Here is a 27579-nt window from a genome sequence, read left to right on the forward strand (position 1 = left end):
TTACCCCCAGAGGCTCCATTTAAATACTTGATTCCCAATTGGCAGAGCTGTTAGGGAAGGATTAGGAGGTGTGTCACTGTGGGTGGGTAAGCTTTGAGTTCTCAAAAGACTCGTGCCCTTGCCAGAACTCTCATTCTCACCACCCACCTCCTACTCATAGTGTGAGTGCTTGCTAGGCGGTAGTGCAAGCCTTTAATCCCAGCACTGAGTAGGCAGAGGCAAGAGGATCTCTGTGAGTTCAAGCCAGTATGATCTACAGAGTGAGTTCCAGGACAGCTGAGGCTACACAGAGAAACTGTCTCAAAAAACCAAAAAATAAAAGATGTGAGCTGTTTTTACTCTGCCACCCTAGCTGCTAGCCCTCTGGAACCACAAGCCCAACTAAATTCCTTCTTTTACAAACTGCCTTGATCATGGTGTCTTAACACTGTCAGGAAAGAAACTACTAAGAAGTATGTTAGTCTTGATAAAAGGTTGCAAAAAGGGGTGGGATGGGAACGAGTCCTGCCTACCTGAAGTGCCCTGAAGTATGCTATGCCTAATACAATGTCCTATAAGGCTTAGCATCCAAAGATAATTTCATTAGGATTCATGATAATTGTATGGGCTATTTCAAAGACTCTTCTTTTTCAATTATCCAGAAAGTTCTTTGACCCCTTACTAGTCAAATGAACAAGATTTAAAAAAAGCAAAAAACAAAAAAAACCAAAACCTGCTGGGCGGTGGTGGCGCACGCCTTTAATCCCAGCACTCGGGAAGCAAGGGCAGGCAGATTTCTGTGTTCCAGGCCAGCCTGGTCTACAGAGTGAGTTCCAGGAGAGTTTTTTTTTTGGTTTTTTCAAGACAGAGTTTCTCTGTGTAGCCCTGGCCTGTCCTGGAACTCACTCTGTAGACTGGCCTTGAACTCAGAAATCCGCCTGTCTCTGCCTTCCAAGTGCTGGGATTAAAGGCGTGCGTCACCACTGCCCAGCACAAAAATGACCTTTTTATTTAAACTAAAAGAAGTTAAGTGTTTTCTGAAGGCAAACTGCTATTGTTTTTAGTGTACTAAAAACAGGCTGGCAGGAATTTTACTGCTTAAGGAAAATCATGAGAATTAACTTTATATTTCCAAAAGCTGTACTAGAGTATTATTTAGCAGAGCTGAACAAGGTCAGGAAATAGAGAAACTAGACTGCATCTCAGGTGACTACACTGGCTGCGTTCTTCCAGCTGTGGACAGAACAGCGTAGGTCTGCTGATGCTGGCTACCAATACTGCCTATGCTATGACAGCCCTCAACTGCCCCCTCACTGCCACTAGTGCTCTGTTCACTTTGCTAAGAGAACCCCAGCTATTTTGCAGAAGATATGCTGAACCTGAGAATGGCTGCTTTCTTAAGACTAGACTGGAGGTAACCTGGGTGACTATTTTCTTGTCCCCCTAACCTTGATTGTGCTGTCAATGTCAGCCTTTACTAAAATGGAATAGTTTTCAGTGTTGGGTTTAGAACAATCTGGAATAATGTACTCTGTGGAGCCTTAGCTCTGTAACCTGTAAGGCTGGTGTTTCAACCAGGGTTGGGGTGGAGAGGACCACGACCTTCTTAAGAAGCTGGGATCCCTGCCAAACCATGCTCTCCCCAACTCTGATACCTGTATCTTTATGAGAGTAAATTTCTTTAGATTCTTTAGATTCTGTTAGAGACAAAGAAACATATTTGGCATAGTTGTGAAAATTCTTTTACTACTATTATGTCCACATGATTGTTTAAAAAGCGAATAGTACTAATGGCGACTTTGGTAAAAACAGTCCGCAATCTAAGGATTACATCCTCTGGACGGGCTTTATTCCCAGTATATCGAACCCCTTGGCCATGACAGCAGCTACTGCTTCACACAAGAGCATTCGCCACATGTTCACTTTCAATACTTTCCCTGGAAAGAAAAAAAAAAAAAAAGACATTAACTCATTTCTCAGTTTGAAAGTCATTAAATAACTGAAAAGAAAGCAACCTATAGGCATTTTGGGAGGGCCCTAACTAAAATCACCTTCAACTACAAAGAACATTTCTGGCTACATTTCTCCATTAAAACTGCAATGCTTTCCTAGGGCTACGCGTGAAGAGACTGCACTCCGCCCTGGTTGGTATTGGACACCCACTCCATTGACCATTGTTCTCAGGCTTGCCTTGTTAACATGAAGACATTAATGACAGTAGTTGTTTCCATAGCAACAACACTCGGACACACTGTTTGTACTATAAGTATCCTATTTGAGTGCCATTCTCACTCATTTCCCAAGGAACTGCCTGCAGGTGGAGAAACAGACGGAACAGGCACAATTCTGCTGCTGCTTTGAACGGGCCCCATTTCAAATTGTCTGTCACATATACTATAGCTTGCTATGAAATTCCTCAGTCCCATGGCAACTCTCCCCCAGACAGACAGTGGATGGACACTCACCAGTCTGCCGATCTTTCTCCACACAGTAGCAGCTATCGTAGAACTCCGTGAAAGTGGTTGCCAGCTCATAGATGTAATCACAGAGGGTGTGGAGAAACAGGTCATCTAAGATCTTCTGCAGGATCTCGGGGAATCGTAAAATGCACCGTCCCAGTTTCCACTCCTTCTCATGGTCCAAAATGATCTTGGTTTCCCGAGCAGCTTTCTGCAGCATCTCCTCATCAATGTTGGCCAGGCGCGCTATAGACCTGAAATACCAGGTAATTACCCTCCAGTCAGGCATATGCTCTTTCCACACAAATGCACACAATCTAGTATGACTGATCGGAAAATACCAGCAATTAAAACAGATTCTCAGCCCAGTGTGTTAGAGCTGACCTGTAACCCCAGCACTTGGGAGGCAGAGGATCACAAGTCAGAAGCTGGCCTGGGACACGAACATGCATGTGCGCGCGCGCACACACACACACACACACACACACACACACACACACACACACACACACACACACGTTATCAAGACTCTGGCTCAAAAACCAAAACAATAAACACCATTTGGAATCATCATCCATTGATTCCACACGTAAGCATCTGAGTGGTTACCTGATTCTGGTGAAGGCGTACAGTAGGTAAGCAGCTGTATTCCCTCTGTCATCTAGCATTTTGTCAAAGGAAAAGATGTAGTCATTGAGGCGATTATGAGAAAGGTCGGCGTATTTGATGCAGCCATATGCAACGGATGTCTGAGCTGCTTTTAACTCTTCTTCAGTTAAGACCTTTGGGAAAACAAACACTTCGCTTGTCACGGGGTCTCACAGCGATTAAGGAGTACCGAGAGCGAGGAGTGACAGAGCCACTGCATGAAGGAGATAGTGGAAGCGAACTCATTAGTTCTGCACGTTAAGGACTACTTATATAGAGTGTCAGCTTACTTTCCAATTTATGTCTAGGAACTATGAACCACAACACTGATTTATATCTACTTCATGCTACTTCAGGGGTGGAAGATGGGAACTGTCCATTTCTTTTAACACATGGGAGGCAGAGGACTGCTGCATGTCCCAGGCCAGCTGGGGCTATAGAGGCCCTGTCTAAAAGTCTGAAACCCCCAAAGTATTTGAGTGACTACCATGCCCTGGCCTGTAGCAGATTTACTCTTCCACTGAGACACTTACTGAAAGGTTGGGTAAGTAGGTCATCCAAGGTGGGAGAATAAAAATGGAGTGACTATAGAAATCAAGCTAGAATTGACTCAGAACCTCCTTTTGCAGATTGAAGTAGCCAGACAGGCTGGGCTGTCAAGTCTTCCTCACCGGTCACCTGCAAGCTCACTGCTGCCCTTGCCAGGTAAGAAGTGCTCATTGGAGCAACAGCAGCATGACTGCACTGAAGGAGGCTTGCTCCACAAGAAGGAATTTATGTTTGGTGCTGTACACCGGGGCAAGGCCACAGTCTTAAAGCAGCAGCTGTGGCCACTGTCTGCTGTGCCACCATGAATACTGGCTTACGCCCATACATTAGTGTTGCTGGCTTTGGTCAGAGAAGCTTCTTTTGAAATGTGGAAGTTACAGCAGCAGAGACTGACTAGTGCTCAGGACACACATCTTGTGAGGCTCTGAGAGTGGTGGAAAGGCTCGAAAGGCCCTCCAGTACCAGGAGCTACAAGTGACTAACAGTTGCTGGGGGGAGGGTGGCGGCACTTCCCTCAGTGGCGCAGGCACTGCTAACTTGCTCATGCAAGTTAGGAAGGAGCCCTAATTCACTGGTTCAACCCCTACAAAAAACCATTCAAGATAATTCATAAAACGCCATCTACACATTTCTGAGCTTGCTCAACAGGTATATAAATATAATTTTATAGTTAAAATGTTTCCTATGCATATCAGTTACTAAAACCAAAGTAGCAAACAATTTTGTTACTAATTCAGTCACTTGGAGTTCTGCTGTCAGGGTGGGGTCTAAGCCTACTACTGGCCGACAGGAGAGGCTTCTTGCAACCTGGCTAGTACAGGGATCACCATACCCAAATTTAGATTTGAAAGCGGTAGCCCTCTTAACATATGACGATACAAGCTATATGTTGGATCTATGGTTAAGATCCTCTAAGGAACTCAATTAAAACTGGCTTACACTTTGAAACTATCACAGTAATTAGTGCAAATGTTTTTTGTAGTTCATGTATTTAGTAAATGACACGTTGGTTTTAAGTTAATTGGTAAGATAACAGGCTGCCTGTAGTCCCTGGCCAGGCAGGTTTACATTTATCTGTTAGATATTTAAGACCATGAAATTACAGGTTTTACCCACTATGCAGATGATGGTGTAATGTTATGTTTGTCCATTAAGTGATTCGATGTACTTCCTGGGCATTTTATCTCACTAGAAAATAACTTTGAATGATATCTACTTATAACCAATCGGGATATAATACCTAAAAAAATAAATGAGGTAATATGCAAATTTAATAATTGTTTAAACAAGCAATTTAAAGGCTAAGGAAGCTTTGCAAATTTAAGGCCAGGTTGGCTGGCATAGCAAGGCAAAAAATAACATCCGAAACCAATACCCATTATAAACCAAGGCAGCATACAGAACCGTAACATACTTCTCTCTAACAGAAAGAAATCTGCCCAATGCAGACTGTTTATCAGACAGGATCTCAGGTAACTCAGGCTCACCTCAAAGACTCATGTGACCTCGAACTCCTGATCCTCCTGCCTCCAGCAGCTATCCGCTGGGACTGCAGGTATGAGCCTTGTAGTATTAGGGATCACACCTAGTCAGGGCTTCATTCATGTTAGACAAGCAATCTACTGACAGAGCCACATCCCAAGAGTATTCTTTAAACAGTGTTTCTAAGGAAGGAATAAAAACCAGGTGGGAGGAGCTGGTGAGAGAAAGAATTCATGTGGGAGGAAGAAATTATCCTTAAGTAGATGGTTAGTTTGAGAGATCAGAACAAGCTGCGTAAGGCAGGGAAAGACTTCTCTCCCACTCCCAGTTTTTGACATCTAGTCTTGCTTTGTAGCCTGGTTGGCTGGAACACAGAACCAGGCTGGTCTTTTTCTGCATTCTTCCTGCTTCTGCCTCCCACACTTAACAAGCAATATGCCACCATGACTGATCTTAAGAAAATCTATGACCAGGAAAGCAATAGTTGAAATGCTGTTAAAACTCAAACATTGGGCTGGTGAGATGGCTCAGCGGGGAAGAGCACCGCCTGCTCTTCGGAAGGTCATGAGTTCAAATCCCAGCAACCACATGGTGGCTCACAACCACCCATAATGAGATCTGATGCCCTTGTCTGGTGTGTCTGAAGACAGCTACAGTGTACTTACATATAATAAATAAATAAATCTTTAAAAAAAAAAAACTCAAACATTAACACACTGACATAAAATTGGAATCTAATTCTGCTTAAATACTAGTCTTTTTAATTCTAAAAATGTTTTGTTTTTGAGATAGGGTCATCCTATGCAGTTCAGACTGGCCTTGAAGTGAAGGTCCTCCTGCCTCAGACTCTTGGATGTTAAAATTACAGGTGTAGGCTGCCGAGTGCAGCCCCAGGAGAGGTTTTTCTGTTTACATAACAGGAAAGCTTCTCTTTCCAGTTTCCCATCCCCTGGTAGAGTCCCAGCTGTTTCCCTTCTTCGGTAATGCAGTACTCACTCAGAATCGTCAGCACGTATCCTTCTGCTGTATAATCCCAAGCTGAAGCCTGGGCTCTCCAAACGGCCCTGGTTTTCATAAGGAAGAGGAGGCATGCCTCTCTACCTTGGGCCAAGTGCCTACTGACATAGACCTCCACTGTTTTGAAAGGTTTAAAAAGCAAACTAAAATCTTTTGATTACTTCTAACTCTGCCTAGTAGATGAATATTCTCAATGGTCAGATTTTGATTTTTTTTTTTTTTTTTGTTTTTTGAGACAGGGTTTCTCTGTGTAGCCCAGGCTGTCCTAGAACTCACTCTGTAGACCAGGCTGGCCTCAAACTCAGAAATCCACCTGCCTCTGCCTCCCATGTGCTGGGATTAAAGGCGTGGGCCACCACCGCCCGGCTTGATCATATGTTTTATGGCAAGCTTCTTTGGAATAAAAGTTCTGTGTGAACTCTATATGTCTTTTGTACTTTTCAATTGGGTTCCTGGAGCTTCTGAAAGGTGGCTCTTTCATTCTGTCCAGATAAGCACTTAATCAAGCTGACATGTTGGCTATGAGAAGCACTGACAACGTAAGGGCAAAAGTTTGCTCAGGATGGAATGTCCTAGAACTGAGATCCAACTGCCCCTGCCCCAAAATGCTGGAGTTAAATAAAGGCTTAGCTTGACCAGAATCTTGCACTCCATATTCTGTCTTTTAAGTCGCTCTTAAGACTCAATAAAAGTAACTGAATTTCCTTATTCATTGCTGAACTCTCACCAAAATTTGTCTTGAAGATTATTTTTCTGATAATTTCTCAACTCAATGGAAGTAAATTTGTAGACCTTGTAGCTTCTTTAAACTCACTATAGTTAATAGCAACTTGGTATGTCTGTCCTTCTCAAGTTAGAAGCCTATGGGAATGCAGTTCCGTTGGTAGAATGCTCCCTTAGCATGCACAGGCCCTGGGTTTCATCCTGAATAAACTAAGAGTGGTGGCACATGAATGTACCTTGTTTGTTTGTTTACACATGGTTTTGCTATATGTACTTTCTTTCAGGCTGGCCTGAAATCTGTGCTCTTACCATCTCACCTTTCTGAGTAAGTGCTGGGATCACAGGCCTTGCTACACAGACACTTTGCTAAAAAGGTAATACCATTTTCCTTCCACACAGGGTTTCTCTGTGTATTCTTGGCTGTTCTGGAACCCTATCTGCAGACTAGGCTGTCTTCAAAGTCAGAGATCACCCATCTCTGCCTCCTGAGTGCTGGAGTTAAAGCCACTGCTCAGCAGTAATGCCACTGTTTACATACTGAGTAAGCTCTACACTCATACTGTCTGGAAAGGAGGATCACTCTGAGCTCACAGGCAGCTTGGCCTACAGAGTAAGCTCCTGCCTCAGAAGACAGATGATGTATGCCTGGGTTCAAGGGTCCTAGCTTTACAGAGGCACCAGCTACAGCTTTGGCTTTCCATCTGCAAGAATGTCTATGTAACTGTCACTGTCCCTTTTCTGTTACATTTACAATTCACTTGACAAACTAGCTTTAGAAAAAACTAGCTCACAGAATATCCAGAGGAATGGAACCCACTACAGAGGCAAGATAGGTCATGCCTGACCCGGTCACAGTGAAACCCTATCCCACCCTCCCTGACCAAGCAAAACCCTGGAATGTTCTGGGTGGAGATGGGTTTTAAACTCCTCTACCCAAGTGATTCTAGTGCTTCCATCTCCTGAACATCAAGACTACTCATATATAAACCACATCTGGCTCTGCTTACTGTTTCTGAAGGTTTGTTTTAAATTATCTGCCTGTACCATATCCTAAATTCTTTTGGGTACCTCCTATCCAAAGTTTCACAGAACCAATAAACCCAATCAATGATAAAGGCCTACACTGAACAGCGCAATGAAAACCTAAAGGGGACACCAGTCTCAGGTCAACTTGTGCACAACACAAACGTTCAGCAAAACAGTAAGACGCCAGACTCATGCATCTGTGGGGTAAGTTTTGGTGACACCCACAATGTACTTTTAATATTTTCTTAATTTCAATGCAGTTGTAGGATGCGAAATATAAATTAAGTCAATGTGATTCTGCTAATAACATGATCAGCTGTGTCACAGACCCTCCTGTTTTACCAAAGCTATGAATTTGGACACTGATAGCTCACAGAATAGCCAAAGGAATGGAACCTACTACAGAGAGCTGCCTAGAGTCTGCTGTGTAGCTTCTTGTGCAGAACCACTGATAGAATTCACATTCTATAGGGTACTAGCCCTTAGCAAGTTCCTGTCTAAAGCCCTCATTCTATAGGGTACTAGCCTTTGGCAAGTTCCTGTCTAAAGCCCTCACCTATAGGTAAGAACTTAATTGTCTGAATCCAAGAAAACACCAAATTACATGACAAGTGCAGAAACATTTAGAATACCTATAAAATGGAAGACTAGTAGTTCAAGGTTATCCTCAGATACATGGTGAGTTAGCAAAAATACAAAAGAGCTAGACAACAATTTAAGGTTGCCTGCCACAGAACTGTGACATGCCGGTGAAGGAAACTGAAAAGACACTGCATATTTATTGATCATAGGAATCAGTATTATTAAAAGTTCATTGTAGCCGCGGTAGCATACACACATAAAGCCAGCACTTAGCAAACAGGCTGAACACTGAGCTCACAATCAATCTGGGCTATAAAGGGAGACTCTGCTACAAAATCCCAACAAGTCCATGTTACTCAAAACAATCTGTGAGAGCAAGGAAGTGTAGTGGAGAGAGGATCTGAAAATTAAGTGCAGAACGTTATTTTGGTGAAAGTGCAAAGTTCTGAGATAGAAGAAGGGTTCTTCAACTTTTCACCATAAACTAACAACAATTTAAGATGTTTAACTTAAACAATTTATACATGGCATAAAAACACGGTGCAGGAGTTAGGCATGATGGTATACACCATAATCCCAGCATTTGGGAGGTAGGGACAGGAACCTCAGGAGTTGAAGGTAAATCCTGGCTACACAGGGAGTCTGAGACCTTCTTGGATTACATGAGATTCTATCTCAAAACAAAAGTCACACAGTTTTTGTCCTCCCATACGTGAGATTCTATCTCAAAACAAGTCACACAGCTTTTGTCCTCCCATAAAGTACAATTTCTACGTGTTAAAATTAAATAGAAGTGCCGGGCAGTAGTGGCGCACGCCTTTAATTCCAGCATTTGGGAGGCAGAGGCAGGGATACACAGAGAAACCCTGTCTCGAAAAATACAAAAAACAAAACAAAACAAAACAAAAAACCCCAAAACAGCAACAACAAAAAAATTAAATAGAAGCAGAACCACAAAGCCACATTAACAAAGAGGAAACAGGGTGCTTTGTAATATCCAGGAATATGGCTAATCAAAGTGAGCCCCATTTAAGTGCATAGGCCCCCAAATATAACTCAGGGCATATGTGCCAATACAGTCTTGTCCTACCTTATCTCTCTCTTTTTCCTTTAGCTTGTCCATGGACCTTTTCAGTCCTTCTTCCAGCAGGTCCACAAGGCGCACAGTCTCACCTGAACGTGTTTTAAATTTCTTCCTAAAAGAAGTTTAAAGACTTATAAAGATTCTGAATTAGACTTTTTAATTTAAAAACCTATGGAAATGAGGGTTTTCGAGATCTACAGAAAGCTGCCTGGAGTTGAAGGTAACAGGGTCATAATCAAATTGGCTACCAGCAAACTCCTTTCCGATGCCTCTCAACACAAAGCTCCCTGACCTGGCCCTCACCTGAACTCACTCTGTCCTTAACTACATTTTAGTAGTGATTTTTTTAATGCATCTACAGGGGTGGAGAAATGGCTCAGCATTTTGAAGAACACTGATTGCTCCTCCAGAGGATGAGTTTAGTTCCCAGCACTTGTGTGTGGCAGGACGCAACCGCCTGATACTCTACTCAGGATTTCATAGGTTCTTCAAAATAGGCACATACACATTAAAAATCCAGCTAGCTCACTTTTCTGGAATATAAGATGGTGTTTAAATGTGGCTTCCACGTGTGGCAGGTCAGCAGGTTCTTTACTGGACTAAATACTGACTGGTAGAAAGAAAGCTAATCATACTGAAAAAAGAAAACATTTTGTGCCTTGGTATTGATGAATACTGAATATAAACATCTTACTATATTTATCTTTGTATTTATGAGAAAGGAGGGAAAATAGAAAGCAACAGCGCGGGCATCATTAACTGTAGCCTTGATAACCTTTATTTTATGTTTTGAAACAACTGGGATCTCAATTGACTCGCACTCTGCCTACACTGCCAAGTATCCTAGGTGAGACTTAGCACAGCCTGGATGGGAGGAAGCGCAAATCCCTCTGTAACCTAACTGCTGTTACCACACACTGTCCTTACGGGCTAAGCCACGGGGAAAGTGGATTAGCAGAGTTTGCATGACAGCATGGTAGAGGTAGAAACCTCTCCCTTTCCCAGTTCTACTGCAGGAATGCTGAAGCATGGCCACTTACTTGTCTTCTCCTAGGACCACACCAAATCCAACGTGGGCCACTCGAGTTACTTTAGGGTCATACCAACCAATCATTTGAGCAGCAGCAAATATTGCCTGGAAGTGCAGAGCCTACAAAGAGTAGAAACAGAATGATAGTTAGGTTACTATTAAAAAAAAGATGTCAGGCTTCTATGCTCAGGGACCACATGACAATCCTGTTAGGCAAGTGTTATTACAAAAATTCTATTCCGCAGATGTGACCACCAAAAAGCAAGAACACTCAGTTTCTACACTCAGGTCTTAAAAGGAGCCAGACACACTGAGACTTGCCTGTGATTCAGGGCCTCAGAACCAGGGAATCAGTTGTGGTAGGTTACACTCAGCTATATAGCCAGGGCTGAGGCAGCTTAGGGCTGTATGAGACCACATCTCAGTTAACAAGCTCCACTGAGGATGCCTCAGTGCCAGCACACTTGCCTACCATGCGCAAAACACAGGATGTCATCAGAGCAAAGACGACAGGGCAGATAGCTCTATTAAATATTCGTTTTCATCTCGAAAGTTGGGATTTCAAGTTTGAGGTCAAATGGGCTACATGACACCATATCTCACAACAAAAGTCACATGGCTTTTGTACCTCCGTAAGGCTCAGCTTCTATGTATCTGTCAGTATCTACAATTGGGCTCTAGACAAATCCACAAACTTACTTGTCCATTGTCTACCACATAAATAATCTTATTTGCTTCTTCTTCAAATAATCTCTGTTTGATGGCAGCCAGGTCAGATGTGTCATAGGTATAGCCCCCATCTGATTTCACTATTGTTAATGGTACAGAACACCCAGGCACGAACACAATTTTTCTGCCATCATCCACTTGCACAAACCCTAGCAACAAAGAAACAACAAAACCAAAACAAATAAACCTTCATTAATAATGGGAAGAGTCCTCCTGAATCCAGAATCCTACTGTGTTCTAGGATGACCTAAATACTTGGTCATTCTATGAATATTTTAACAATTAAGCTTATACTTTTTGTGTATGAGAGAATGTGGGTAGTTCATATACTACACTGTGAATGTGGAGGTCAGGACACCTTTTGGGGGCTGATATTCTCTTCCTTCTACCATGTGGGTTCCAAGGACTGAACTCAGCTCACCAGGCTTGCTAGCAAGTACCTCTGACCTGCAGGGCTTTCTCACCAGCCCTCTGAATATTTTAAAAGACAATTATCAAAGAGCTGAGGAAATCATATGATTATCCCCACTATAGATCTACTATAAATCTTGGGAAATGGCTACGGTCAAGACTGACGTCAGGGTACAAGTTAAATAGGAGGGCAAGACTCCGCATTCACACTAATCTGTAATCGCTAAACTCATTACACAACATTCCAATGGAGGCATCCATTCAGCAGGCAAAATATGAATACTTGTGCTTCGCTTTCTGGGTAGAACCTTAACTTTCCTCTGGAAGGAAAACAAGGCCTTTCAGAATATGCTTAAATACAGCAATATTTAGTATCTAAGGAGTAAGAAAAATAAAATCATGTTCATGTGCTTTACAGAAAAAGCAAAAGTTCTTAGAACCAAGAACATTTTAACAGCTATATTTCATTTCTGTGTCGCCCATATTAAATCCCAAACTTAACTTCATAGCACTTATACAGTAAATGCTACCACACTGTTTTGCAGTTTAGAAAAGTGACTCAGCATAGATAGTGGTTAAACCTACATCCCAGGAAGCAAGACTGATGAATCTCAGGGCCACCGCCTGTGAGCCATGACTCTTCTATTATTAGGGCTGGGATTGGTGTCCAGGAGTAGGTATTTGCCGGCATGTTTGGTCTTTAGCACCACAACTCCCCCAAACCCCAACCCCGTGAATACTGTTTTATTATCTTAAAAGTAATGGTTCCTAGACTCCATTTTCACATGCAAGAACCAGAGCTCAAGAGCCATTCATCCAGGGCTGAAGGATGGCTTAGTGGTTAAGAGTATTTGCTGTACATGTACACACACACACACACACACACACACACACACACAAAATAAAGATGTTGGACAAATTTGTGCACAGAATCCCAGGTAATAAAAATGGAGGGGGATGATAACATCCTATCAAGTGAATGAAAACAACAGGTCAAAGCCTGATGGAGAGAGTGACAGCTGGGTCTTAGCACCTGAACCTGCTAACCAATCCTAGCACCACAAAGAGACAACCAGACATTGCTTGTTTTCTTGAAAAATCAAAGCAAATCAGATACAATGAATCAATAAATCCTCTTTTAAAAACAGAGGGAGAACCAGGCCTTGTGGTTCATGTCTGTAATCCCACTCTTGAGGAAGCTAACACAAGAGTCGCCCTAAGTTTGAGGCCAGCCTAGAGTACAAAGTGAGATTGTTACACCAATTGGAGGAATTAGACAAATAGCCTTTTTTGTTTAATAACCAAAGACATAAATCCAGACATGGTAATATAATTAATGCCTGCAATACCAGTACTTTGGAGGCAGAAAGGGGAGAAGTGCCACAAACTTGGGGACACTGGTCTATATAAGTTCCCTGCTAGCCAGGGTTCCTTACAGAGCAAGGAAAAAATACACAGGAAAAGGAGGACTACAATGTATTTACAGAACACAGAAAGCAAGCCTGTGATTAAACTTACGAAGCTGGCCATAGTTGAAATACTCATCTCAGCATCTGGGAAGCTGAGACAGGAGGGCAGTGAGTCCCAGGTCAGCTCTGGTCTCGGGGTTAGACCCTATACTTGAATGAACACATGAACAGCTTAAAATGGGACATCTGAATTGTCTACTGAATGGTATTAAGACATTATTGCCGGAGCCGACAGCATTAACAGCAGAGTGCCTAGCATGTACAAGGTACAAGTCCTTTGGTTCAATCAATATGGGGACCGGGGTGTTCGTCATTTTGGTCTACATATATAATTCAAAGCCAGCCAGGGTTACAAAGCAAAACCATGTCTCTAACACACACACACACACACACACACACACACACACACACACACACACACACACGAAGGAGATTAATCCTTGATGGAATAATGATAGAGTTTTAGCATAGGGATATGTACATGTTATTTCATGGACACAGCGGTAGCTGGAATTTGATAACATTGTATGGACAGAATAAAGTATATTCTAGATTTAATACCTAACCTGTTGAAGATGTATGATGAGTTTATGGTCTTCACAATTAATATAAATGCTACTATCTTTACTTTTGCCTGTTTATAAGTTTCAGTAATATTAATAAAAGTTTAAAAAGGGTAATGCCTACCTTTATCTTCAAATTCCTTTACAATATCATTCATCCTATCTTGATAGAAGGATTCTCCTCTTTCTATTAAAGTGACATCCAATGCATCATAGATTTTATTAAACTCTAGAAAATACCACCAAATACAGTAAATGAACAAACATATAAGCAAAAAGGGAAAAACGTAGCATTTAGAGAACTTATCTGAAACAGAAAAAAAAAATTAATTGCACCAAGTATGAACAATACAGAGCTAAATAATGCACATATTCCTTTAATCCCAGCACTCAGAAGGAAGAGGCAGACTGATCTCGAGTTCAAGGCCAGTTTGGTCTATTGAGTGAGTTCCAGGACAGCCAGGGCTACACAGAGAAACCCTGTATGGGGGGCTGGGGGATGAGGGGGTGGGTGGGGCGTCGGGAGGAGGAAAAGGAGGAGACAAAGCCTTTCCTAGTTGATGATAAAACCTTTATTAGTTTGGTAGCCCTGACTCGTTTCTCACTAGCCACTGATGCAGTATTAAACTCCAACACTTCAATACCTTAAAACCTAGGCTGCAAAGCACTCATCAATACTCCCCTTTGTAAAATACCTCTGGCCATTTTCATTCATTTCCCTTTCAAAATAACTTTTAATCTTGTCAAACCAAACATGGTGATAAATGCCTTGCAACCTCAACATATGAGAAGCATTCACAGTCAGCCTGAGACATACAGACTTTGTCTCAAAAACAAAATAAAAATAGGGGCTGGTGAAATTAACAGTGCATTCCATAAAAGATTTGATTTTGATCCTTGGAACCCATGTAAAAACATGGATATGTGAGCTGGAGAGATGGCTCAGCAATTAAAAGCATGCACTAGGCCTAAGCTCAGGTCCCTGAGCCTGTCAGCAAATTTGCAAAGACTATAACTCAGTTCCAAGGGCTCCAGCAGCCTCCTCTGGTCACTACAACCACCACCATCAATGCGTATCAAGACATGATAATGTAAAACAGACTCTCCAAGGGTTCCCTTGTCCTCTGAGCTCCATGTGGGCCATGTAGCAAACACATTCCTGCATTTACACTATTAATTTAGAAAAGCATATGAGAAGGTTGAGGAAACAGGCAAAAGAACCAAAACCACACAAGCAACCCAATTACAAAGACCCAGTATCAATCCTGAATAGAAACTCAAACTAGCTGAGTGGTGCCTAGGAACTCACCTTCCCGGGAGACGTCACAGATGAGATTCCAGGCTTTCATGATATCTGGGTTTTTACTCTGCAGCAAAACGACACACTGATAGGCTCGCTTCTTAAACTCCTCCTCAGCATCAAACCTCTTCTTAGATTCCTGTTTTAAAAAATTGTAAGATCTAAATTCTGTAGTTCTAGATGAAGAATGTATTCATTGCTGTATGTACCATACCCCACACAGCAAAAATAAGATGACTGAGAATATCAAAGTACTCTACATCAAAGCCAAGAACACTGTTTAAGTTCCTGAAAAGCAAAGCAAACAAACAGAGTAGGTGGGCATGCACACTTTTAATCCCAGCACCAAGGAGGTAGACGCAAGAAATCAGTCTGGTCTACATCGTGAATTCCAGACCATTTAGGAACACAGTGATACCCTGTCTCCAAAACAAAAACCCAGACCCAACCCAACCCTACCAACAGGAAAATATAATCCTGCTAGTATTCAGGATTCGGACAGGGCTGACCTGGAGAGACTGCTCAGAGGATATAGTGCCTGTCCTGCAAGTGTGAGACCCAGAGTTTGGTCTCCAGATCCTAAGCAAAGCTGGACAGTCCCTACAGCTTTCTATACTCTGTAATTCTGGCAGAGATGGAAGTCTGTGGGGAACCTGGCTAGCTATACTAGATAAAAATGGGTCATCAAGAGACCCATTCTCAATAAATAGTGATCCAGGAAGATAGTAGGTTAAGTCAAGCCTACGTGCTGGCACAGCAGTTCTTGCTTATAATCTTAGCAGCTGAGGTACAAAAAGGAGTTCAAGGTCACCCTGAGCTACACAGCAGTTAAAAGTCAATCAGAACTCCATAAGATCATTTCAACAAAACCAGAACCACAAAGAACACCAAAATCCCTCACCAAAGCCATCCTTGCCCCTCAATTGTTAAAAGGGTAGCTTATCATGCAAGAAGGCTTTGGTTTGGATGCAAGCCCTAGAGGACAGAGGAATACATGAAGGGGAAAGGTACAGATCAACATGACAAACAGCACAATTAATTAATTAATTAGTTAATTAAACAAAACTCTTTCTTTTCTGGTTTTTCAAGACAATGTTTCTTTGTGTAGCCCTGGCTGTCTTGGAAATTACTATGTAGACAAGGCTGGCTTCAAACTCAAAGAGATCCACCTGCCTCTGCTTCCTGAGTACTGAAGATAAATGTATGCACCACCACCACCTGGCTTAAATTATTTTTTTCTTAAAAATAGACAACTTACCTGAGCATGGTGGCTCCTGCTTGTAACCCTAACACTCTGGTAAAGTCAGAATGCCAAGTTTACAGGTCAGCCTAGTCTACATACTGCCCGCAAATCAAAAATCAAACCACAAAAATCTTCAGCTTTTTATTTTGGTGGCACATGCCACAGTAAATTCAAATGTGCAACTTCCTTTGGGAAATGGGTGGCAGATATACAGTAATACAATGGTGCCAAACCTTATAAAAGGCCTGAAGATCCCCAATAGGAGGCGAAACTGTCAGATAATCTGGAAATTTATCTTGCAGGTGAGCGATGAGCATACCAAACTGGGTCCCCCAATCTCCTACGTGGTTTAACCTAATAACCAATCAGAGAACAGGGATTAAAATAATCATAAAGATTAAAACTGTATTCCATTAAAAGCCACTAACACTGAAGCGCCTACCTACCTCCTTAGTAAAAGTTGTTTATGTAGCTGTTTCCTCAACTGCATTGCTACCTGGCAAGATGAAGCTCTGGGCTCTTATATCCACTCAATTCTGGGTAACCAGTAACAGGCGGAATTTGGTGAGAACTTACTTACTGCATAAATAAAGTTCTAATCAATAGGCTATAAACTGTGTATAATACAGCTAACTAAGAACATCACAGCCAATAGTCACTGTCACCAAGCATAAAGATCTGAGTCCCTGCAAGGACTTTTATAAGCATCATTCCCCAATAAGTAATAAAATAATTCCCCAGCAAAGAAGTACACATAATAAAAGAAGGAAAAAAATGTGCCTTTTAATCAACCATTGTAGGGGACTGAAGATAAATGGCTCCAGAATGCCAACGCGTCCCATCTTTCCCTCTCTGCCTCTAGCTAATGGACAGCTTGCTTATCACCATGCTTCCTTCCTACCTAGCTTCTACCAGCTACTACCAGAGCAATCTTTTAGATCATATTGCTCCACTAGTTACAACAGAACCCCAAGTTTATACCATGGCTACAATGCCCAGCACGTCCATTTCTTGCTAGGCCTTGCTGACTACTAGACAGTAAGTTCTTGTTATATATGAGGCACTCTGAGGAGGGTGGCTGGATGGCTCAGCAGCTAAGGATACACACAGCTGGGTTCAGTTCCCAGAGTGGCAGTTCACAACTGCCTTGAACAATATAGTTATAGGTGGATCCAATGCCCTCTTCTAACCTCTACAGACACTACATGCATATAAACTCATGTAGGAATGTAAACATAAAAATAAATAAATAAATCTTTTTTGTTGCTATTATCTTAAGACAAGGTCATGATGTAGCTCTGGCCGTCCTAGAATTCACTATGTAGACTAGGCTGGCCTCAAGTTCAGAGATCTACCCCTCTAGTGCTGGGATTAAAGGCCTTTGCCGGAATGCACTGGTTTTGTTATAGTTACTTATTATTAATAATAAATCTTAGAAAAAAAAAATTCTGGGGCTGGAGCAATAGCTCAGCGGTTAGGAGCACTGACTGCTCTTCCAGAGGTCCTGAGTTCAATTCCCAGCAACCACATGGTGGCTTGCAACCACCTGTAATGGAATCTGATGCCCTCTTCTGGTGTGTCTGAAGACAGCTACAGTGTACTCATATAAATAAAGTAAATCTTAAAAAAAAAAAAAATCTGTGTAATGAATAGAGATGTATCTTTGGTTCCACTGAAAGCTTATAAGAAGGATATAAAAAAAGTTCAGATGGAGACCAATGTATATTTTTATAAGATCCATTTTATTTATGCATACATGTATATAATTGCGGGTTTGTGCACATGCACACAGAATCTGTGGAGGCCAAACAGGAACACTGGAACCTCTGGAGCAGGAATTACAGACAGCTGTGAGTCATACAGTATGGGTATTAGGAACTGAGCTTGGGTCTTCAGCAAGAACTCTGGGTGCTTTAATCCTATAGCCATCTTCCCAGCCTCCAGGATATATTTTGAAAAGCTTACTGGGTAAGTGACTACAAAACAGAACTGAGCTTTGAGTTCAGTGTTGAAGATACTTCAAAAATGGGATGTATCATTTTTTTATAGAAATTTCCAAACAAATGCAAGAGAACATACCTTAGCACATTGTATCCTGCAAATTCAAAGAGGCGGCACATACTTTCTCCGATGATGGTTGACCTGAGGTGGCCAACATGCATCTCTTTAGCTATGTTGGGAGAGGAAAAGTCAACTATAACCTAAAAGACAAAAAAAGACTTTTAGAAGAGGGCATATATACTTTACCATGCTAACACTTAATAATGTCAGACTTAAATATTAGTCTAGGTTATAATTCACTATACTAGATTTTCTTGTGGCTCTAATAGCATATTAACTGATCAAGAATCAAATTAACATAGAAATTACAATTCAAGTATACTATTCAGCAATATCTGCATAAGTATCAGTTATGAGCTTTAAATGCCTATGGGATAAGATTAAATAATTATAAAATACATCAGAAGTCTGCTTGCCAGTTACACCCCTGATCTCAACACCCAGGGAAGGCATGACAGCAATGCAGGTCTACACTGAAGCACTAGTACAGGTCGCACAAGGTCTACACTGAAGCACTAGTACAGGTCGCACAAGGTCTACACTGAAGCACTAGTACAGGTCGCGCAAGGTCTACACTGAAGCACTAGTACAGGACGCACAGATACCTTTTCATTCTTTCCAAGCACAGGGAGCTGAACTCCATTCACTAGGAGATTGGTTAACTGTTCAGACACAAAGTCCTTTCTCAAGTGCACATTAATGAAACCTAAAAGAGGGGAGGGAGTAAAAATGATCAGTCTCCCACTTGGATGAAGAAATTTTCTCCATTTCACTTATGCCGGAACTAGGTGATATAACTGTGGCAAAACTCTTCAGGAGTCTAACAGGAATCCAGACTGGTACTCAAGCCCTTCTGAAAATACTTGCCTTAGCATATATTTCAAACCTATCCTGAAGCCGGCTGCTTACTCCAGCCCACCCACTTCTTTCACAAATGAAGGGCCTTCTTTGTAGGCTCAGCCATAACCTGCCCTTTTCTGACGAAAACCTGAAATCAGTGGAAGGAAGGCAAAGTAACCCATCCAAGGACAGGTTGCCAAATGTCAGCATCTAATTCACAATCCAGGTTATTGTTAACTACTTGGCTCACTACATACAAGTTTTTGGCATGGGATAGGAAGTGGTCTGGCTTGAATCTGGGGCCTCCCCCATGCTAGGTAAGCCCTCTACCAATGAGCTACACTCCCATTTCAAATTCTATTTTGAGACAGATGCTCAGTGAATGCTTGTGCTGGCCTGTACACACCATGCCACCTCCTGAAGAGACAGGGCCATAGGCATGTGCTACTAGGCATGGCAAGTTTTTTTTTTTTAATTTTTCAAAATTCATTTTAGTTGCCATGCTAGGATATATGTTTGGAAAGCACTTTACCACCGAGTTAGACCCTCAGACCCAGGACTTAAGTTTTAACCCATTTTAAACCTCAAAAAGCACTCATCAATATAGTTATTAAGAAAGATAGCATATCATACCAGGGCCCGCAATTTCAACTTTGTCAATATAGTCATTGTTCGGCAGGTGTTTGGTAATGTTTTCTGCAATTTCTCTAGGACTAACTTTCTGTTCCTTTGCTTTGAACATCTGTAACACAATGTGAAACAATTCGTTAGCACCAGGTAGCAAGTTCCTAGAGAATGTGTTGCTGACAAAGCATGAGTTATGGTTTGTAACAATTTCACGAAGAAGCAAAAACCTACCCATCTGTGAATGGATAAAGCAAAGCTTCATCAGTGCTCCCTAGCCGCCTCTTAAAAAGGATAGAACAAAGCCTACAGCTACAAAGCCAGAGCCAGCACACTCACATTCTTACAGACAGGTCATAAAACTATTACTCATAAGCAGCTCAATAGAAAACTATCATGGGAACATTAGAGAAAAAAGTCTGCTCAAAGGCAAACCTTTCTCAATCACTGCAGAAAGGAAACAGATACAGGCTACGCGGATGGTCAGCCAGTGGAGCTCTCCGTAAATAAGGAACTCGTCATCTTAAAAATGAAATGCAGCCACCAGAGTGCTGCACACCAGCAATCCCATGACTCAAGGGCTGAGGTAGGCTGCCTAGTGTCTCAAGAAACTAAAACAAAGGAAAAAGGAACTGGAGCAGTGGCAGCTCATGCTTCAATCCCAGCACTCGGGAGGCAGAGGCAGGCAGATCTCGGAGTTCCAGGAGAGTTTCGGGAGAGAGTAGATCTCGGAGATCTACAGTGCGAGTTTCAGGACAGCCAGGGTTGCAGAGAAACCCTGTCTCAAAAGACCAAAACCAGTAAGGATGTGGGAAAGAGAAAGGGGAGAGGGAGAGGAGAGGTCGGTTTGCTCCAGAGACATCCAAGCTGTAACAAATACTTAATGGTGGTGATGTTAGCAAGTTGCTCCTTTAAAAAATAAAGGAAAAGAAAAGAAAAGACAGGGTCATCAATGTAACCCAGGCTCCCTTTACTTGTGGCAATTCTCCTGTCCCAGCCCCTGGAGTGCTGAGATCACAGATATCTGTCACCATGTCTGGCAACAACTTAACTTTTAATTTCACTTTCCAAATGTCATTAAGCACATATATCAATCAGAACACAACAAGAAGTACCAAAACAAATATCGCTTTCACTGAGCTACACCCTAGCGCCACATAGAAAGTGCCCCTTTCTCAAAGAAACAAGAACTTGCTATTATTTATGTTCTTAGGAGTGATGTTGAATTGTAAGAGAATGGAGGGCCAGTCATAGGAAATGATACATCACCTGAGAAATACCCATGGCACTATTACATTGATAGTCTCCAAACTTGGGCTGCTGACTGGGTGTCACGATCAAGGGAGGGTTCTCCAAGTCTGGATATGCAGCCTTAATGGCAGAGCCAAAGACTTCCTGCAGAAGGCCGTTGATGTTAATCATATTTTTAGTTGGTTTTCTCTTTTCTTCCTGAAGACTCTGCAGGAAAAGAACAGCAGTGTCTCAGTGAAGTAGTATGACAACACCCATTTCCCCAAATATGCAGATTAGAGCCAGGGCAGGAATACGAGACAGACACCGAACAGGATCCTAAGACATGCCTGGGAAGCAGCAAGGCCATCGATTCTGAATTTGCCTTATCAGATCAGAAACAGTAAACTGGGCAGTGATGGCACACGCCTTTAATCCCAGCACTTGGGAGGTAGTGGCAGGTGGATTTCTGAGTTCCAGGCCAGCCTGGTCTACAGAGTGAGTTCCAGGACAGCCAGGGCTACACAGAGAAACCCTGTCTCAAAAACAACAAAAACAAACAAACAAACAAAAAGTAAAAGGTGGTGACTGAATAGAAAACAGAAGTGAGGCCCAGCATCAGGGACACAGAGACAGGCAGATCTCAGGCCAGTGTTGTCTAGGTAGTGTTCTAGGACAGCCAGGGCCACGTAGAGATCTGAAACAGAAGAGAGTCCTAAACTGCTTCGCACCAAGCACTCAGTGGACAAAACAACCAGTGCTACACTCTCTCCAGAACCGACCTTTTTGGGGCAGGAAAGGAGAGGAACATAGGAGGGAGCCCAGAGTGACAGCACTGTACCAGAAAGACAGGCTTTGCCTTGACAGCAATAACCCCTGGGTTACTTGAAAACGGAACAGCTTTTAAGTGGAGCACATTCATTTAAGATAGGATATAATTACTCTTATTATCACTCATTACACCTTCACAAAATTGTGTCTCTACCATCAGAATGCTGACTGCAGACAAGTGTTTCATTCACAGTCCTAGCCAGTGCACCTGGCATTATGCCTGCCATCTAAGATGGCACAGAAAATACTGTGTGTGTGTGTGTGTGTAAAAGACTACAGAAAGTAAGAGGCCTGATCCAGGTCAACTAGGTTGACTCAGCAAGAGCTCATCTCAATAAAAGATAAAAAGGGAGGGAGGTAAGCAGTCGGCTGAGCGGAGGTCCTGGATTTGACCTCTTGACAACAGTGAGTAAGCAGACAGTTCACGGAGCATAATGACAATACTTCCGGTGTACTAATGTGAACCTAGAGCCCCAAGCCTGCCTCAAAGTGGGCACTCTTGCAGGGCGCTACCCCCAGTCCAATGACCCAATGATCATTAGCTTATATTTAATCAAAAACATCAAGGCCAGGCCCAGAGGCTCACACGTAAAATCGTGGCAGTTAGGCTGAGACAGGAGCAGCAGTCAGCTTGGGCTACATAATAATAACCTATCTCAAGAAGGCAACAAACCGCTGGGCCATGGTGGCGCATGCCTTTAATCCCAGCACTTGGGAGACAGAGACAGGCAGATTTCTAAGTTCGAGGCCAGCCTGGTCTACAGAGTGAGTTCCAGGACAGCCAAGGCTACACAGAGAAACCCCATCTCGGAAAAAAAACAAAAAACCAACAAACAAAAAGAAAAGGCAACAAACCTCTGACAGACTGGCCGTGTAAAACAGTAATGGTAACAGTAGTTAAGTAGTATGTATGCAGTGTCAAGTTCTGCACCCAGTGTTCTGTGTACATGCTCTTTTGACTTTCATCTACGTAACAAAACTGAAGTCTCAGCTATCAGTACTTCCATGTAAATTAGTAATTAACCATAACAAACCAGGTGTACAGGAATAAAGAAGTCCCACCTTCCTTGGAATTCTCTGCTACAAAATGAAAAAAATTTACACACACACTACTGATTGATTGATTGAGACAGGGTCACTTTGTACTCCAGGCTAGCCTCAGACTTACAACAATCTTTCTACCTCAGTCTATCAAGTTATACTCTTTGTTTTTTTTTTTCCCCAGATAGGGTTTCTCTGTGTAGACCAGGCTGCCCTTGAACTCAAAGAACTGCCTGTCTCTGCCTCCTGAATTCTGGAATTAAAAGTGTCCACCCCTATGCTCAGCGAAATTTTCTTAAACTCATCAAAAAGCCTGATAAAATGTTAGGTCAGATACTGAAGTGGCTACTGAAGGGTGGGGAGGGCTCAGGATAGCCTGAGATAAACAGAAACTGGGCTCTGGACCTGCAACATGCCGACCACTCCACAAAGTTCTAGTCAATCAGCCTTGTAGAAGGCCCAATGTAAGTGAGGCTCTTTACTCGGGAGCATGTGCTGGTAATAGTGTAATTCTGCACACGTTTATGAAAAGATTGCTAACAGACACAGTGGTAAAGCAATTTTGTAAAAATAAAGCTTGTACCTTGGTTGAAATTTTCCATACCAGAAAATTAAAAATATTGACTCAGGAAACAAACAAAAAGAGCTGATTTAAGTGGTTTGTTTGCTTGTTTTGTTCTGTTTGCTTTTTTTGGTTTGTTGAAAGAGTTTCCCGTGGTTGAAGCTGGTCTAGAAATCCTGATCCTCCTGCCTTCACTTCCCAAAGTGCATCAGCTCCCATGCCTGATCAATTTAAAATTTTTAGTTTATCAACTTCTTGTTCATGCTTTTTCACATCTAAAGATTTCCAATAGAAAATGTCAGTTACATATAATCTTAAAAATCAGTAAAAAACTTTTAATTTTTTTTAAACTTGTAAGATATTGGTATCTTTTATAGTAAACATGTACACAAACACACAGAATCCAGTTCTTGACCTCATCCAAATTAACATTTGAATATAATTAAACATTTTCATTCTCCCCTCCCTCCCCTTCTTCCCAGATCCTCTAGCCACCCACAGAAAGTGATGGAATTACAAGCATGCAACACCACACCCAGCTACATGCAGTCTTATCTGGTGCTGGGGACTGAACTCAAGGCCTCACTCAGGCCAGGCTCTCTACTAATGAGCTTCAGAGTCAGTTTTTGGTTGTGAGACATGCTCTTGCCTTGTAGCCCAGACTGGTCCTGCACTCACAGCAATCCTCCTGCTTTGCCTTTCTGGTGCTAGGACTACAGAGGTAAGCCAGTGTGTCAAGCTCTTGGCAACTTTTCTTTACCTGATTTATATGTGTGCGTCTTTATTTTCCCCATGATTCTAAGGCCCGTGGGAGGGAGTTACTACTACACCTAGCTGGCTGCGGTTCTGTACCTTAATTCTACCTCTTGGGAGACCAAGACAGAGGACTGCTCCAAGTCTAAGCACAAAGCAGGGCTGGACTGCAAGACCTAGACTCAAATGAAAGCCAAAAGCAGACATATTTTGGTACAATCACCTTTCCTGTTTTGACGCTTTGTAAAACCGCACATTATGAAAATTAGTAAAACTAACAGCTTTTGAGAAAACTAAGGTGCATATTTCTGAAAAACTATGGGATTCTTTAACAACAGCACTACCATGATAGCAATTATGTGTGAGGATTACCAATGTGAAAAGCTTTCTGTGCCTACTTAAGTAAATGCACTAAGTGGCCAGGCTCTGGAGGCAGAGGCAGGTGGATCTATGTGAGTTTGAGAACTGGTTTACTTAAAGACAGCTCCAGAAAGGTCAGGGCTAAATAGAAACCCTGCCTCAAAAACAATTCTAAATATTTCTTTTTTATCTTAAAAACACATAAAAAAGACAGAAAAGCAATAAAAGAAAATCGAGGCAGCCATGTTTATGAGAACATGGGTAAAACACCCTGCTGCCAGAACCAACTGGTATGTGCTTTCACGGTGGAGTGTGTGGCCCAAGAACGAGGGGAAGGCAGCGAGGTGAAGCTATTGCACACAGCATTTTATTCCTGTGATGTTCCCTCCCTTTCTCCCTCTCTAGTTTTTTAAGACAGGGTTTCTCTGTGTAGCCCTGGTTGTCCTGCGACTCATTCTGTAGAACAGCCTGCCCCTGCCTCTGGTACACAGAAAAGCTTGTCTTCACCAAAGCAATATTTCCTTGTGTAGTTATTTCCCTTGCTGCTTTCAGCAGCACACAAGCATGTGACAAAGCTATCTGAGCACAGCTGACTCCACCCAGGTAATAAAGAGCTTCAAAGGACTGGTCGGATGCCTGAGAGGAGTACACGGAGTAGAGCTTGTGCAATCCAGAATGGAATCCACACAGTGGAGAACAATTAATGAGGTAACACGCTGGGCTGTGTCATTAGCAAACCTGAAAGGCAGGCCAAAAAAGCTGAAGGTAGGCTTTAAAAAAAAAAAAAAAAAAAAAAAAAAGTCCTACATTGATAAGCATTGTTGGACTGTAAGGCTACTCAAATGGTGGCATGGTAGTACACATCTGTAAACCTAGCCTCAGAGACACAGAAGTAGAAAGGCATGACAAGACGGAGGAGGCCCAGCCTAGAAGCCAGCCTGGTCTGCATAGCAAAACTGTTAGACAGGCGAGGAGGAGAGGCAGAGAAAGTTTTGCAACATTAAATGAAAAGAACCCCAAAAGATGCTATAAAGCATAACATAAAACTGGAAAATAAGCAACTTAATTGCATAGGAGTTAGGTATCAGTGAGTGCATTTTAAAACATTCCCATTAGTTTGCTCCTGACAAATTATTTCTTTTATCGTAGTGAAAATGGTTTTAAAAACAAAAGACATTCCTTTGACAGCTTGGGCATAAGCCTTTGAAGAAATCTCAACTTCCAAAGCATTCTTTTTTTTTTCGAGACAGGGTTTCTCTGTGTAGCCTTGGCTGCCCAGGAACTCAGAAATCCGCCTGCCTCTGCCTCCCAAGTGCTGGGATTAAAGGCACACGCCACCACTGCCCGGCCCAAACCGTTCTTTAAACCATTGTAACGATCCCCTTAAAGCCAGTGCCACCCCAATTTCTCCAGCACAGGTGCCTAATGAGTCCTAACTAGCCTCATGCAGGAAAACGGATTTCTAAATAAACTCCCCTTTTCAGTTCTTGTAGCACATACTTTTAGAATCTTCAGTAACAACACAACAACAACAACATTATTTGGAGACATCCAGAGCACTCACCCTTCGAAGGATATTCAGTCTATACTTCAATTTTAAATTTTCTTCTCGTAACTGTTCCAAACTTGGAGAAGTTTCTAAGTGACTACAGTTCTTCAGCCGGTCGATCTCAGCAGTCAGAGACTTAATCTCCTTTTCCTGTAAGGGAAAGGCGCTTTTTCCAGTCCAGGTCAAACAAATGCTTTCGGGATAATGGCAAACTGTACCACGGACTTACTTCCTCATTCCACTCTCCACAATTTGTGGGGCAGAAAAATGAGAATGGCCTTGGCTTTAGGAGCAGTGATTTTACTGAAGTCAGCAACTATCCTTTATAAGATAAGATGGAACTGAATCCACACATGTGCGCTGGGAATGCGGAACTGCAGTGCAGAGCCTATAATCCTACAAAGTGTGCAAAGCAGTACACACCTGTGAGTTGAAAGTCTAGGGCCAGGGTAGGATACATACATAGCAAGACCCTTTCTCAAATACAGAGGTTTCTTCTTCAGCTTAATGCATCCTGATTTAGTTAGAGTACAAGTTTCTGGCTTTACAACCAGTATTCCTAAATCTGATGACTTGGACTAAAAGAAAAAAACCAAACCAAACCAAAAACAACCCAACAAAAAATCAGTAAGAGTTGGGAACTTACAGCCCTCAGTGGTGCTTACCTGGCATAAGTGTGGCTCTGGGTTAGATCCCTGAGACAAAAGGAGTCAATATACACTCCCATTGTTTGTCATATTCAAAATCGCTGAAGTGTCTGTCTGTCTTTGCCTTTTCTGGGTCTAAGTAAACTTCTCATATATATTTTCTCCATATCTCTAGTATCTGCTACTATAAACTGGACTCACATTAGTAAAGAGCTTGTCCATTTAACTTGTATCTCTGGGATGCCGATTTGAAGAAAGCAATTGCTGCAACAGGGCAGACTGCTTAAACAAACTGAGTTCCTAACACTCGTGTCTAGGGCCTCCAAAAGAAAAGAGACTAGTCCTACTTTCGTTTTTTAAAATTGTGACATTGTCCCAGACCAACACTGGCGGTTTCTTGAGAAGTTTCTGGCTGGGTCTCAGAGCACACCTGTCCTGCCCTAACCTGGCCTGAGCGGCCAGCGGGGAGAGCCTCGCTGTCCACGTTAGGCCCTGCGACATCCTCTCTTCTCTGAGTGACAGTCGCACGACCCAGCCAAGGGGAAACGGCCGGCGGGACACCATGGCTTTGCAAGCCCGGAGGTCTGGGACTGGGGTCGCCGCCGTCGCCGTCTTTGGAAGCCACTGCGGGCTTCGCCCCACCGCCGCCCGCTCCAGAGCCCTCCGGTCCGCCCAGGGACAAACCTGCTGCAGCAACCGCGCGGAGCACTGAGCCACCAGACCGTCCATCCTCTCGTCAGCGACTCACATGCCAAGTGGCCGGAAGCGGAAGTGTCTAGTTTTGGCC

General features: G+C 42.6%; 1 protein-coding gene across 1 annotated transcript; it reads right to left on the reverse strand.

Moving 5' to 3' along the window:
- Positions 1-1703: 1703 nt before the first annotated feature.
- On the reverse strand, positions 1704-27579 carry Rars1 (arginyl-tRNA synthetase 1). The gene is made up of 15 exons (XM_031352542.1): positions 27477-27579; positions 26161-26295; positions 21089-21277; positions 19829-19937; positions 18961-19061; positions 18374-18495; positions 16528-16648; positions 15061-15190; positions 13876-13980; positions 11279-11457; positions 10590-10699; positions 9556-9661; positions 3048-3220; positions 2445-2692; positions 1704-1916 (listed from the first exon to the last, which is right to left on the reverse strand). Exons 1-15 carry the CDS (start codon positions 27519-27521, stop codon positions 1807-1809), a joined length of 1983 nt encoding a protein of 660 aa, XP_031208402.1. The 5' UTR covers positions 27522-27579; the 3' UTR covers positions 1704-1806.

The sequence above is a fragment of the Mastomys coucha genome, unplaced genomic scaffold, assembly GCF_008632895.1.
Source record: "Mastomys coucha isolate ucsf_1 unplaced genomic scaffold, UCSF_Mcou_1 pScaffold5, whole genome shotgun sequence".
NCBI lineage: Eukaryota > Metazoa > Chordata > Mammalia > Rodentia > Muridae > Mastomys > Mastomys coucha.

Excerpts from the sequence above, each read along its gene's own strand:
- Rars1 (XM_031352542.1), bottom strand. The coding sequence starts at position 27,521 with ATGGACGGTCTGGTGGCTCAGTGCTCCGCGCGGTTGCTGCAGCAG. Across the intron at positions 10,700-11,278 it reads ATGTGGTAGACAATGGACAA|GCTCTGCACTTCCAGGCAAT; the intron begins GTAAGTTTGTGG and ends TACTCTTTGTAG. Across the intron at positions 3,221-9,555 it reads AGGAAAAAGAGAGAGATAAG|GTCTTAACTGAAGAAGAGTT; the intron begins GTAGGACAAGAC and ends GTTTTCCCAAAG.